The 14,717-nt window shown below is 34.0% G+C and overlaps 1 protein-coding gene across 4 annotated transcripts; it reads left to right on the forward strand.

Annotated features, from left to right (window-relative positions):
* The first annotated feature begins 2,630 nt into the window (after positions 1-2,630).
* Positions 2,631-14,410, forward strand: LOC133692434 (serine/threonine-protein kinase STY46-like). Of its 4 annotated transcripts, none has more exons than XM_062113368.1 (16): positions 2,631-3,117; positions 3,246-3,360; positions 4,250-4,362; positions 4,524-4,643; positions 5,114-5,186; positions 6,026-6,136; positions 6,508-6,558; positions 7,967-8,106; positions 8,200-8,307; positions 9,833-9,906; positions 11,885-12,060; positions 12,542-12,637; positions 13,143-13,223; positions 13,349-13,399; positions 13,844-13,984; positions 14,061-14,410. In XM_062113368.1, the coding sequence occupies exons 1-16, from the start codon at positions 2,933-2,935 to the stop codon at positions 14,088-14,090; spliced, it is 1,665 nt and encodes a 554-aa protein (XP_061969352.1). In that variant the 5' UTR covers positions 2,631-2,932; the 3' UTR covers positions 14,091-14,410. The 4 variants fall into 4 exon arrangements, with proteins under 4 accessions (XP_061969352.1, XP_061969353.1, XP_061969351.1 ...); XM_062113369.1 differs by having other exon boundaries at positions 4,289-4,362; positions 14,052-14,410; XM_062113367.1 differs by having other exon boundaries at positions 2,632-3,117; positions 14,052-14,410.
* The last annotated feature ends 307 nt before the right edge of the window (positions 14,411-14,717 follow it).

Genomic DNA, 14,717 nt, shown 5'->3' on the forward strand with positions numbered 1-14,717 from the left:
TTATGCTACCTTTGACTAATATATCATAACAGAAGTTAAATTATAACACGATATAAAACATATCATTGTTTTTAGAATCACTGCAATAGCTAGAATCGAGTTCATGTTTTAGCTAGATTTTACACGCTAGGATTATCGGACTTGTTAGGATTTTAATTCTGGTAGTTAGACCTAATACATATCTAATAGGTACACTTCTTTAATTATCACACTGATTTGAATGAGTATGCTCTTTTAATTAGTAGGCCAATCCCCCATATAATAATGGATGCAATCCTACATCGTCGATGTCGAAATCTTACCAAATGATGCTATAAACCGGTGCGATGAGTGATGACGGGACGGGGCTAGGTTTTTTTGTTTTAATGAAATAATTATTTTATTTTATTTTTTCTATGTTATTATAGTTTTCTAGTTTTTTCCACACAAATAATTGTAATAACTTTATGGTAAGTGCAAATATGAGTGAATAAAGGATTTAACTTGTAACAATTTTTTTTTCTTTCGTGAAAAATAGAAATCTTTCTTAATTCATTTTATGTTTTCATATTTTTTTCTATTCAGTATTATTATACTTTTCTAGTTTTTTTTTTGAAGTGAATAGTTTTCCTAGTTGTTTTTTTATATTTAGTGTTAATAGGGTTTTATCGATTATTTTCACATGAAGAGTTGTGTTTATCTTTTTACAATTGAAGATTTAGATGAATAAAAATTGAATATTTTAAATGTTTCCCCATAATTATGATGTTCTTGGTTTTTGAGAGTTATGACTTTTAATAAATCTTATTACCCTTCACTCCTATATGTGTAAATTGCTTTCAAAGGCCAATAATTCATAGTGATTTTGGATGGAGGTGGTATAAAACATGTATCAATTCCTTGTGGTTAATTTTTGTATGTTGTTAAATAATCATAGTTGAAAGAGGTCACAAAACATGATGACGTAGTTATGTAAAAAAGAACATAGAGGTTACTATTCCAGAAATAATGTGTTATTTTTGTTTTCGTCTGTTGCTGCTATTAAAAATCCTAGTATTAAGATCCACGATGTGCCAACTCATACAAAAGTGTTGTGTGAGAGATTTACAATGAGACGACATACATGAATATAATATTTAAGGATTCATGATAAAGTGACACATATAAAGATGTTAGAAACATATGATGAGATAAACCACACATAAAAAGGATTTTTATGGTGGATGATAGTTTCCGATTTTCTTCAAACCTGAAAAGACGAAAGTGTGAGTTTTTTTTTTATAGAAAAATAGATATTTTTTCTAAGTTAATTTTATAATTTTATATTATGTATTATTATAACTACGTAGATTTTTTTTCATTTAAAGTGAATAGTTTTCCTGGTTTATTTTTCACATTCAATATTACTATGATTTTATAGTTTTTTTTTATATATAAAAAATTGTAATAGCTTTTTGTAAATTGAGAATAGTAACAAACCTCATTATCTCTCAAGATGAATGTTTATTTTTTTTTTAACTTCAAATTATTATTATTTTAGATGTTTTTGAATTATTTTGATATGATGATGTTAAAAATAAATTTTTTTTTTAAAAAAATTATTTTAATACATTACTAGTAAAAAAAAAAAAAACCTTCAAAAAGCAAAATCCACTACCCTCGAAAACATTTCTAAAGACGCTCACCAACTATGGAGTTGTTATAGAAGGAGAAGGGAATCATAAGGTCAAGGAATAGTGAATAAGAAAGACTTTGAGCTCATCGTTAACTCCTATGCTCAAAGCAGTCGTTTAATGTGAGTGTGTGTGTGTCTATATATATATATATATATATATATATATATATATATTGCCAGGTGAAATGCTCTATTTATTCGCACAGAACGGCATTAATCTGGGACTGGGAAGACTTCAGAGACGGACAGCATAAACTTACAGTACATTCCATATTCCTTCTGGAAAGATCGCACGGGCGGGGCGGGATTTGAATTGTATATTGTTGTTGCAATAGGAGGGCGACAGACAACTCGGCTATAAAGAAACAGGGCATGTTATCTGACGAATGTAGATTGCATCTTGGATGTGACTCGGACTCCTATAAAATTGTGGATTCTGCAAATCTTTCAAATAAAAATGGCCTGCCGGATCGCTTTGAAATGGTCGAACAAAGATGATCAGCTGGGAGTGGATGAAATATATATATATTTTAATGAATTGAATCCTAGTCCCACCCCAAACCCAGGAGCAAACCATTTCACTCGCAACAAACACGCATATGACTCCAATGCCATCACTTTCTTTTGCATTCTGTCACGAAATCATGTGTTTGGTAAATTGTAAGATATTTAAGAATTAACTATTTATACTTACTTTCCCAAAAAAATAAAAAGAGAAAAATGCAGTTAAAATATTCTTATTATTTCTTGGACTTCAAATTTATTTATTTTGTCTTTGTTTTTAAAATAAAAGTATCGTACAATTTTCCGTGGCCCCGTCCTTTTTTTACCCGGAATGGCTTTTTTCGCGATATACTCAAATCCAACGGCACCATTTCCAAATCCCATAATTACTCTAAACCATCAAGGGTACTCTAGTAATTCAGTAACTTTATCCAGTTCCCTTGACAAATAAAAATGCAGTACAAAGCACCGAAGGCTAATAAAAAGTATAAAAATTGAATTGAAAAACTGGAAAGAAAACCATACAGTCTCCCTGCTCTGTTCTTCCAGACGTCGAGTAGAGTCTCCGTTTTCTGCTACGGATTTTTTCATAGGACGAAACTGTCCTTGGCATGCCTTCAAAACCCCAAATTCATCCATTTCACTTGTCCTTCTAGATTCTACCAACAGTCAAAGATCCTGTCCTCTCCACTCACAAAGAAAATCTCCCCCCTCCATGGAACCAGTTGGAGTTGAAGAAACTTGCTTATAGCGCCAAAGAAGAAAGAAAATCGAATGGATTTAACGGAAGGAGTTGGAGAGAGCTCTTCACCGCCGAGAAGCTTTGGTAGTTTTAGTAACCACGATGTGCGAAACGACGTGTATAATCGCTTCATAGAGAGTGGTCATGAAGAAGCCGTTTCTAATCCTGAGTTGTTTCGTGAACACATCGACTCTCACTTCAATCGCTTGCCTGCTAGGTTTTCTGAATTCTATTCACTTCATATTTGCTCCCGCTTCTGTTCTCTTTGTGAATCTGTTAATTATTTTTATTCTAGTGAACTTATTGTTGCTGTATTTGCTTGTTTGTTGTTGTTGTTGTTATCAGTTACGGACTGGATGTTAACATGGATCGAGTGGAAGACGTTTTGTTACATCAAAAACTACTTGCTATGGCAAAGGATCCAGAAAGGCGTCCTGTTTACCATATCCGTTTCTTAGAGGTACTGCCTTGATTTTGCTCTTCCCACTATCAATGGCTTTTGATACTTCTTATTTTATTGAATCACATGGTTAGCTAAGCTCCAATCTGCTTTATAATTTCGACGGAACTTTCATGGAGAATTAGCTGAAAATGAAGCAAGATATGAAATGATGAATAAGGCAGTAGTCATTTTCTTAAATGACATTGTACTAGTCATTTTTGTAAATTTAGTGGTGGAGTGATTAATGATAGGGATTGAAATCAACTGTACTCGGTGGGATACTTCGGGTTCTAGTTTCTTGGATCGATGTTGTTAACATATATAGTTGTAAAACAACGAATTTGACTCTATGTTCCTGGTGAGAAACTTTTATCAAAAACAGATAGCTTTCTGGTGTGTGTGTGTGTGTGTGTGTCATCTAAAATTTATCTCACGCCTCATTGCCATTTGTCTAATTTACACAATACGTCTATTACATATCTGACTCTCTTCATGCCTCAAAATGTTGGGACTTTTTTTATTATTATTATTTTGGTTAGCCATCATCCTGGTTGTTTGGGGGCTAGGGTCAACAGATCACATGGGAGTTTGAACCAAGAAGATATTCCCTCACCTCTTTGAAGCATATGTGCATTAAACTATAAATCACTTGCACACAGAGCTCTACAAGTTAATTGGCTGCTAACTTTTAGCTTAAGATTCTATTTACTAGGATAATATATCTTGTAGCAATTATTAAGGCCATCTTTCTAGTTCCAAATCCTAAAATTGATACTGAATATTAAAGAACTTACTATATATTTAAAATGATTGTATTACTTATGATTTTGTCCTGCTATTTTGTTTCAGTAACACATCTTACATTCTATGCTCTGTCTGCTTATTTTCTGCTTTTGCTTCTGGGAAGAAACTTCGCACTAAAACAGAGTGCAATGGTGAACAACAGTTCATAACTATGACTCCTATCCCAAGGCCAGCATGTGATACGGATGATGGAGGAGTTGTGCCATCACAGAAGAGGTTTTGCATCCTTGAAGATCTTATTTATGTGCACATATCAATGAGCTTTGAACCTTTTTTTTTCTAGATTTAGTGAGCATTTAAACCTCATGACCGTACTATATTGCTGGTTTGTCAATGCATTTTTCTTTATTTGTTATTTATGCCTTTTCTGCAAGTAGAATCAAGGATTGTACGATTGAATTTGAGCCTTGCTCTAAGCTCGAGGATCTGAATTTGGATGTTAGAAAAAGTTCCAAGGACATGGAAGAGAGGTATCATTCAGGGGATGTTTCCAGAAGGTGCTTTCTCAATGAAACTTTGTCACCATTTCTTTTTTCACGTTTTTTTTTAATCCTGAAGAGCAAAATATTTGTTATATTGGATATTTTTTTAAAAATAGGGAATTTCAAGAGTTTGCTTTTAGTGCAGTGGGTTCACTCTGTAGATTAGTATAATTGCCAATATTTGTGCTGTTTTGTTCCCTGTGTTTTTCCTGTAAGAACTATAAATTTTCCCTCATTACCAACCCATACAAGCCTAAATGGAAGTGGCAGCAATGCTCTATGTTGTTCCATATTGATAAAATTCAAAAAGAGTTGTTATTTTCTTTCTGATCTTATCCTCTATCATAATTGTCTGGGTGTTGTAAAAGGAGTATAGATTATACCTATATATGCTTGAAAAGGATGAATTATACCTAGATCACTAATGTGTTCTTTATATATTTTTCTATAGTGGAATTAAGTTGGTTGCTTGGAACTTATTGCAGGCAAGAAGTTTCACATGTTCCAATTCATGAATTCATATTTTCTACTGTAGACAAGCCTAAGCTTCTTAGTCAGGTATGTTTGGGTGGACTTTTTTTTTTTTTTTTAATGTTTTGTTATTCTTATGAGTTACACCAGTCCATTTCCATGATCGGAATCCTTCATTAACTTAAACCACAATTTTTTGACATTTGCATTTGTAGAAGTTGAGCTCAAATATAAGTTTATTAAACTGCATTGCATTTCTTGCAATGAGTTTTGAGTGGATATCAGATTAACTCAGTAAAAGGGTGGAAAAAAAACAAGCTTGGAATTTGCTACCATAGTATTTATTTCTCCCATAAAAGTAAAATGAAGCTTGAACTTAGTTGCATTGGTTTTTTCTCTTCTATATTCACAAAATAACCATAATTTTATGTATGCTATTTGAATTTAATGAAAGGATTATTTTATTGCCCTGGTTTCATTTCCAATTGCAACTTTTAAAAACACTATGGGGCCCCTTTGCTTTTTATTCACCAGCTGTTGGATTCACTGTGTGTAGTATGAATAAGACTTCAACTTGTGCAGCTTGTTGGGATTTGCTATTATTCTTCATTGGGAAGGAGAACATGGCATAATTCTTCATATTTACCTGTAGACCCTTAAGTTATGAACATGCCCCTTGCCAGATTTTATGTGAGCTTTGCTAATGCATCATGAAGTCTTATTTTCCAATCTAAAGCATATTAATAAGATGGAAGTTATAACTTATCTAAGCTAATGATGTTCAGAGAATCAGATATATGCTCTACTACAAGGTAAAAGCAATGCAAAACTCAGTTGAACCAATGGAACACAAGACTTGGGTTAATTTTGGTGATTTAAAATTGAAAAATGTGAATTTCTTCTGATGATGTTTTGTTTTCTTCTAGCTTTCTGCTTTGCTTTCTGATATAGGGCTCAACATCCGCGAAGCTCATGTGTTTTCAACTACTGATGGTTACTCTCTGGATGTATTTGTGGTGGATGGATGGCCTATTGAGGTACTTGATACTCATTAAGATCTTGTGTTGATATTCCCAATACATTTTTTCCTTACTTAGAGAGTCAGTGTGACTCATTATTGCCACTGAAGGATCTTAATAGTATGGGGGCTATCTCTTTACTCCTGTTGGTCGTCTCGAATGTTAATCCATCTCTCATATCTTGCATCACAAATATCATATTGACGTTAGTGATGAATCTCTATGTTTTCCTTTTTGTTTAGAAAATTTGCCAGTTGGTTTCTTAAACAAATGTGCTTATCCCCAGACAGTGGCCTCATATTATATTAAGGAGCATTGTGATTATATCTCTTTATGACAGGAATCTGTGCTGAGTCCAAATGTTGCTGACTTTGCAATGTTGTGGCCAGGATACAGATGGTTTGTATAAGGCTATGGAAGAAGCAATTGCAAGAAGCGAGGTAATTCGTGTCTCAGTATGAACCTTTTGTTTGTTTTTTTGGGTTACAGTTTTGCTTTAATCACACTGCTGCCTATAGAAATATCTTGATAAATTCATGACATCATCATTTTAGATTTTTTTTCTTGATCATGATCATGATAGTTGATTCGGATTTACTATGCCTTTTCAATGGAAAATAAAAAGATCCTGAAAATTGTATGTGTATTTTATGATCACCTTTTTTTACCTTTACATATTGTACCTAGTGGAAGATATTCCATGCATGCTTGTGGAAGGGAATTTAGCCATCCCTGGTAATGGAGGACACAGAAAATGAAAAGCAAATGAGAGTTGCAATTGATATGTGCTGTGAACAAACATTTAGAAATTTTCTCATCTTGCTGGGTAGTTCCAAATTGTGCTGCTTTTATTGGGGTTATCTGCTGAATTTTCTGGAAAAAAGAATGGCTAATTTAGGGGAAAGTTGGTCTTTTGTGTGTATTCTTCTTTTTCATTCCCCAGCTAGCTAATGTTGGCATTGTGGCATAATGGAAAGTGAATGCAGACATGTTAAAATTGTCTCTTATCTGAAAACTGTTGCCTTATAACTAGAATTAACTTGCAGCAATTTGAGTAACCATTACAGGATATAGTATATATCAACTAAGGCTTTGTATATTATTGCAGCATATGTCTCATTTTTTAGCTGCACAAAAATGTTGCAGATCACTTGACCGTTCACTTTCTTGTCAATTCAGTAAATTTGAGTGTCAGATGCGGTTTGTGCATGTGTATCCACTTATTTTTTTTTTTAAGAGATAAAACATATATTCTAATGAGCTTTGCAATGCATGATTGTTGGTTTGTTCCACCAAGCAATCCTTCATAAACAATTTACTTTTGGATCTCGTTGTTCAGCCTTGTGGTGTTCCATTAAGAAGATGTAGCAACCCTCTCAATTCTTGAATGCTGACTTCTGATACTTCTTTGTACTGCTGATGCATTTGGTGTTTATGATGGAACTAAATATCTTAGTGTAAAACCCACAATCTGATAGTCAGATGAAGTTGCTGGCTGTTACTGAATGTAGAAGCTGTGCTGATTTACTATATTAAAGGTTAACGTAATTTAGTTTAGAGAAGCTTAGTTTAGAGCTTCTCTTTGCAGTGCTTGTAGGAATTTTTTTTTTAAAAAAATCATATCAATGGAGTTTTTGAAATTAAATTCCTCTCCATTCCTGACTTATCGAGGAGATCTTGCTCCTCTTCTTGTCTCTAAGCTTTTGCTTTGCTGTCACCATTTGACTACTGTAGACTCCCAAATCTTAAACTTGCCCAATCCTTTTCTATTGCATGGGTTTTTATTCTCTGCATTTGTTTCACTAAACAATGAATAAAATATTCTGACTATTCTCTCTGGAAACACAGGGTTCATGGTCTGGTTCTTCACATCCTCGTTCATCTATAGATAAAGCATTAGCAGCTGGTGCAAAACCTGGAGATTGGGAAATAGATAGAAGGTTATTGAAGATAGGAGAAAACATTGCATCTGGTTCTTCTGGAGATTTGTGAGTTGGGCTTTTCAGATTTAACTACTTTTCTTCAAGTCTATTTTTTGGTTGTCGTCTCTTTCTCATAAGTTATCTTCTGATAATTTGAAGGTACCGTGGAGTTTACCTTGGTCAAGATGTTGCCATTAAAATTTTTAGATCTGAGCAATTAAATGATACTCAAGAAGAAGAGTTTGCACAAGAAGTGGCAATTCTAAGGTGAATAGGCGGAAACTGTAATATTGAAGTTCACTTTGTGCCTTTTAAATTGATTCTTGCTAAATACATCATGTAAAAATGCTTAAGAATTTGACTTCACACTTCAATCATGCCAACTCAATTATCTTCCTTAAAGATTCTTTAAATCAAGTTTTATTAATAGAGAGAGCGAAAGTCATTGAACTTTGCTGTATGGGTTGTCCACTCATTCATCAACTCTCATGTGTCTGTCATGTTAACCTTTATATTTGCAAGGATACCTGAGAATGACATAATCTGACACCAATGAAGCTGCCAATAATATTACACTTGGTTTTATGTAATGTGCTTGAGAGCACATCTTTGCTAGTCTGTCTTAGTAATTAAAATTTGGCTTATGTTTTATTGTTTTTTAATAATTTATTCACTGAGAAATTTGCAAAACAAAATCCAGTGGAACTTTTCTTATTTTTTTTCTTTTTGCATTATTTTTTTTCAATGCTAGATATGCTGGAGGCGAAATGTCATTGAAAATTAAAATAGAGTATATATCATGCGCTTTGAAGTCTCCATTTTCTTTTCCTCTTTCCTTTTCTTAAACATGCATTTCCAAGTGAAGTGCATTTTTTTGATGCAAGCATTGCACCATGCTGCCGATATAGAAAACAGATTTTGTAGTTAATATGCCCTACTGTATGATTTTGACTTAATTGACACTTAAAACACTTGCATATTTCCTGGAAGAACCTCTACTTTCTATACCAAGTTTGTCACATAAAGGAATATTTTGGCGAGAACATTTTTTTTCAGGAGAACATTTTTTCCAGAATTGACTTGTCCATTATAGCTTTGTTTTTGGATTCTAAAAATTTTGTTTTCTTTGTTAAGGGGTTTGAGATTGTGGTTTTTTACATTAACGACTCTTTAAACTTTCTTTTTGTTGAATGCATTCTTTTTCCGTACAAAGGGCTATTCATATCCTTTTACTCAAAATGCTTTTATTTTATTTGAATTAAAACAAATTATACCAGAAGCATTGGTTCAATCCAGGGATTTTGATCTTCTTCCTGTTCTCATTTTGACTAATCTCTGTTATTTGATTAACCTGTATTTATTTGTCCTTCAAGCAGCCATGGAATCGACTTTTGTTTGACCTTTTCAGTCATTTCTTTATTCATTCAATGCTGTTTTATACAATTTGAACAGTATTGGGGAAAACCATGAAAAAGAGGGATGACATTTAACCCTGTTCTGTGTCCAAAGACATGGCTCTTATTTATACATCCACATGGTAGTTAAGAATTCCTCTTTTCTTTGTAGTGGAAATCTCTTCCCTTTCAGTTTAGTAATGTAATTTAATAGTGTAGTCTGAAAGTTCTGGCACTTAATTGAGCATGAATTTCTTTTCAACTAGTCCATTTGAGTTAATATTCTGATTGTTCTACCTTACCGTCATTCAAAGCATTTTTATTGTTTAATTGTTTTACATTTGTACCTGAATAGCTATCCAAATTAAATATCTTCTTTTGGGATTTTCTTGATGCAGGGAAGTCCAGCATAGAAATGTTGTTCGTTTTATTGGTGCATGCACAAAATCACCGCATTTGTGTATAGTAACAGGTACAGAACTCTACAGCAAGCAATATTCCCTTCACCTTTCTTTCCTTTTTCCAGTTTTATTTGATCATGAAAACATAGAAGAAGAAAACAAATATTCTCTCTTACTTTTACATTGATCAATCTATCCCTTGTATACAAGATAGGAACCCTATATAGGAAAGTAGACTAATTAGAATCCTTACAATTAGGACCCTATATTAGGAAAGTAGACTAATTAGAATCCCTACAATTAGGCTCTACATTACTTCCTAATTATGTGCTATTTACAACCTGTAACACTCCCCCTCAAGCTGGAGCATAGATATTTATCATGCCTTGTTTAGAGCTTTCGTGAAAAAATCCCCCAATTGTTGTATTTTCACATACCCTGTGGAAATCAAACCTTGCTGTATTTTCTCACGGATGAAATGACAATCAATTTCAATATGCTTAGTTCATTCATGGAAAACAGGATTAGATGCAATATAAAGAGCTGCTGGGTTATCACACCACAATTTTGCTGGTACTGAAGCCTTGAGACCTACTTCAGTCAAGAGCTGATACATCCACATTATTTCACACAGATTGTGCCATGGCACTGTATTCTGATTTTGCACTTGATCGTGACACGACATTTTGCTTCTTTCTTTTCCACGAAACCAAATTGCCTCCAACAAAGACACAATAACCTGATGTGGATCTTCTATCTACCTAGGAACCTGCCCAATCTGCATCTGAAAAATATTCAATATGAGCGTGTTCATGATTTTCATACAAGATACCACGTCTAGGTGCTCCTTTTAAGTAACACAAAATCTGTTCTAAAGCTGCCCAATGGTGAACTGTTGGGGATGACATAAATTGACTTACAACATCGACAAAATAAGCAATATCTGGACGAGTCACTGGAAGATAATTCAACTTCCCAAGCAGTCTTCTATATATCTCTAGATCTTCAAATAATTCACCATCTTTTGTAAGTTGCGAGTTAGGAATCATCGGGACGCTACATGGTTTTGCCTCTAATTTCCCTGTCTCGGTTAATAAGTCAAGCACATATTTCTTCTGAGATAGGAAGATACCTCTTTTGCTCTTATTTACTTCAACACCCAAGAAATACTTTAGCATCCCTAAATCTTTCGTGTGAAACTGAGGGTGAAGAAAGGACTTAAGAGATGAGATTCCTGTAATATCACTTCCAGTTATGACAATGTCATTTACATACACAATTAAAAGAATGATGTCAGCTTCAAATTGTTTGTAGAAAACAGAGTGGTCAGACTTACTTTTTGTCATGCCAAACTTTTCAACTGCCTGACTAAATTTTTCAAACCAAGCACGAGGACTTTGTTTCAAACCATACAAAGATTTGCGAAGAAGAAGTTGAGGGGAAGATACACTGCCCTAAAGAGAACTTAAGGAACTTAAGGCTTTGCTCTTCTATTTAATGATTGTGCTTCTTTATGGTGCTCTCTCTTTTAAGTAATTGATACGAATCTCTGTGTCATTTTCTTTTCCAAATTAGAAGCTGGAAACCTCTGGGGCTTATTATGAGTATCAAGTACCAGTGCAAATCTATTTTTGACTATTAGTAGTTGATGAGACCACAAAGTGGATTGTGGAGGGTTTGCTTTCGTGGCATACCTACAATATTATGTATTGTTGTGAAATAATGTTAGGTTTTATGCTAGGGTTTAAGTTCCTCAAGTTGTTTTGGCTGGGAATATTTTTACTGTCATTTCATTAAGTTAATATCTAAGGCATAGGCCTCTGTACCCATCCTCTTTGTGGGAGTCTACTAAAGTTGAAGATCGTGCTCATACTTGTGTTAATATCTAACATGGGATACAAAATATCAATTTTCATCTTTGTTCCTTTGGCATACATGACTTCATTTTTGTAATGGAGTCAAATGCAATTGTAATTGGGTCTGTATTTGTTTGTTTGCCTGTTTTCTGTTTCATTGAATCCTCTGTAAGGATGATGTTCTTGCTTGCAGAGTTTATGCCTGGAGGAAGTCTCTATGATTACTTGCATAAGAACCATAATATATTGGAGCTCCCTCAATTGCTGAAGTTTGTGATTGATGTTTGCAAAGGAATGGAGTATTTGCATCAAAACAACATCATTCATAGGGATTTGAAGACAGCAAATTTGCTCATGGATACTCAAAACGTACGAGTTCTTATTTTGATTGATTGAAGTGAGATCGTATTGTTGTGGACCTCGTAAACATAAATTATTTAAAAATGTTCATCATATTCTAATGTTATTAATTCTTCTTCTTCTTCCCTTCTGTTTGGCTGCGATTGAAGAGTTTGCTTTTCAATCCTTCTTAGTTTAAGGAGTTCAAGTTTGTTGTAAAAATGTTATTAATCTGTATGTGGCACCATCTAGAAACTCCTTTTATGTATGGGTCACACAGTTAATGGATGGAGCATGAAGATCCGATGTTGTTATATTTTCTTCTGCTGAGTAGTGGCTAATTTGGGTTATAAATCATCAATTTAGTCGACTATAAATGTGATAGGCTGTCATTCCAGTTTGCATCTTTATTCAACTTGTATTATTCAGGATAGATTGACCAAGTCTTGTGTTAATAATTCAAATTCAATATAAAAATCTTAATTCAACTTATTGTCATTTTTTCCTCAAGGTTGTCAAGGTAGCAGATTTTGGGGTTGCTCGGTTCCAGAATCAAGGGGGAGTAATGACAGCAGAGACTGGAACCTACAGATGGATGGCACCTGAGGTTTGAATTTTTTAACTTGGCTGTGTGGTCTTGCTTCATTACTATAAAGAGATACAAGCTGTCAATTGCCACCGGTTCTTCAACTCAACTCCTTAATTGATTAGCTGCTTATTAAAAAGAACTGTCACTATCCGCAATTCTTTGGCAGAGATCGTGTTGTAACTTTTCTTTTAGGTGAATTGTTGAGAATTCAGACTTGGTAAATCTGACAGCCATAACTATAGATCAGTGTTTTCCCTTCCAGGAAGAAATGCAAATGTTCTTTTTCTAAACTTTCCAGTTACTGTACTCTCGCTCCTCAGCTGTACTGAACATTAGATTGAAAGATATACATCCACTTTTTCATCCTCTTTTAAGACAAAAGAAATGGACCCGGGTTTTGTATGTTTTTCTTAAGTTCATGTTCCTTGTGAACTTTTTCATCTTCTGTGCAACATCATGGGCTCTATTCTTTTTGAACTTGCATCTGATTGATTTTCTTATACTGTAATTTGTCTGATACAAGGTCATAAACCATCTGCCATATGATCAGAAAGCAGATGTATTCAGCTTTGCTATTGTGTTGTGGGAGCTAGTAACTGCAAAGGTATTTCCTAAACTTACTCCTAGCACTCGTGCTTTTACAAAAAGAATCAAAGTTACAAATAGATAAAAAAAAAAAAAATTGGCAGTGAAGATAATCCTCACGAGACATTTTTATTGGTGTTGTAGGTTCCATATGATAGCATGACTCCACTACAAGCTGCCCTGGGAGTGAGACAGGCATGAATTCTACATACTGTTTTATATTCGAAATATATTATTCTAGGCTGCCTTTGAATTGGATGTAGAAGGACACAGTAATCGTCTTTGTATCCTTGTTCTGTGATATGTCCCATCTTGCGCATTTTTACACTGTAATTGCGAGTGTCAGTGTTCTGGAAAGGAGTGTGGCATTAGGAGCTTTCTGGATTGCGTTACAGATTTGCTGCATTCAATTCTAGTATGATGAAAGCTGCTTCTCAGTGTTTATGTCCTGTTACTGAAATTGCCAGTTACAAAGTAACTTAAAATAGTTTCAAGATTGCATTTCCAAGTCACAGAGTAACTAGTTTGTGCCAGATCGACAGTGCTTTCTCTATTGCATTGTTAAAGCATTCTAGGTTTGACATGCAATAAAAGCTTGTGTAGTTAATAGTTCCACAAATTTTGTGTAATATTTTCCAGGGGCTGCGTCCTGATCTCCCTCAGAATGCACATCCGAAACTATTAGACTTGATGCAAAGATGTTGGGAAACAGTTCCAGACAAGCGGCCATCCTTTTCTGAGATAACAGTTGAACTTGAAACACTTCTGCAAGAAAGTCAGGTGGGTTTCTAAACACTTCTTTTCCTCCTTGGTTAATACAGAAAACCATTGCCTAACTCAATGATAGACCTGTCAGGAATCTGCGGAAGCAGATAACAGGAACTGACTATTTCCGCACGCAACATTCTAACAGGCGCGTTTTGATGATTTGCTCATTTGTTGTTCCTTCTTCAACATACTTGTGGTAAAGATTAAAAAAAAGAAAACATAGCTATTGAGGTTTTATTGTACAACCGAGGGAAAATGATTTTAGGCTATCCGTTACAACACAAAAGAAACAAAGAGTAAGGTTTAGTTATTCTTCTGGGTCCAATGTTTATAGAAGGATTACAACTGAGTTTGTAAAGCATTTAAGTAGCAAAATGTGTATACTGTCCTCCATATATCTGTTAGTTCTTATTAACCATGCTTGATATTTGTTGTCTATGTCGATACGCCAATTTTTTTTTTTTTCCAAAACATGAATTACGAAGATTGTAGCCATTATACATTATACAAGACTCTAAAACGCTTATGGAAATTACTGTGAACGCTCACGGATCACTAGATTTTAACAGTGAAATTATTTTTTTGTCCTTGTAGATAAAATTTGATGCCTTTGGTTCGAGAGACTTTTTCAATGAGGATTATTCAAGATATACATGTTGTTTCAGTAAAATGTTTTTAGTTATCTTATAATTTTAAAAAATAGAACCGTTCTGAATTATTTTTTTTCAAAACAATCAAATGGCAT

Source organism: Populus nigra, chromosome 4 (genome assembly GCF_951802175.1).
Source record: "Populus nigra chromosome 4, ddPopNigr1.1, whole genome shotgun sequence".
Taxonomy (NCBI): domain Eukaryota; kingdom Viridiplantae; phylum Streptophyta; class Magnoliopsida; order Malpighiales; family Salicaceae; genus Populus; species Populus nigra.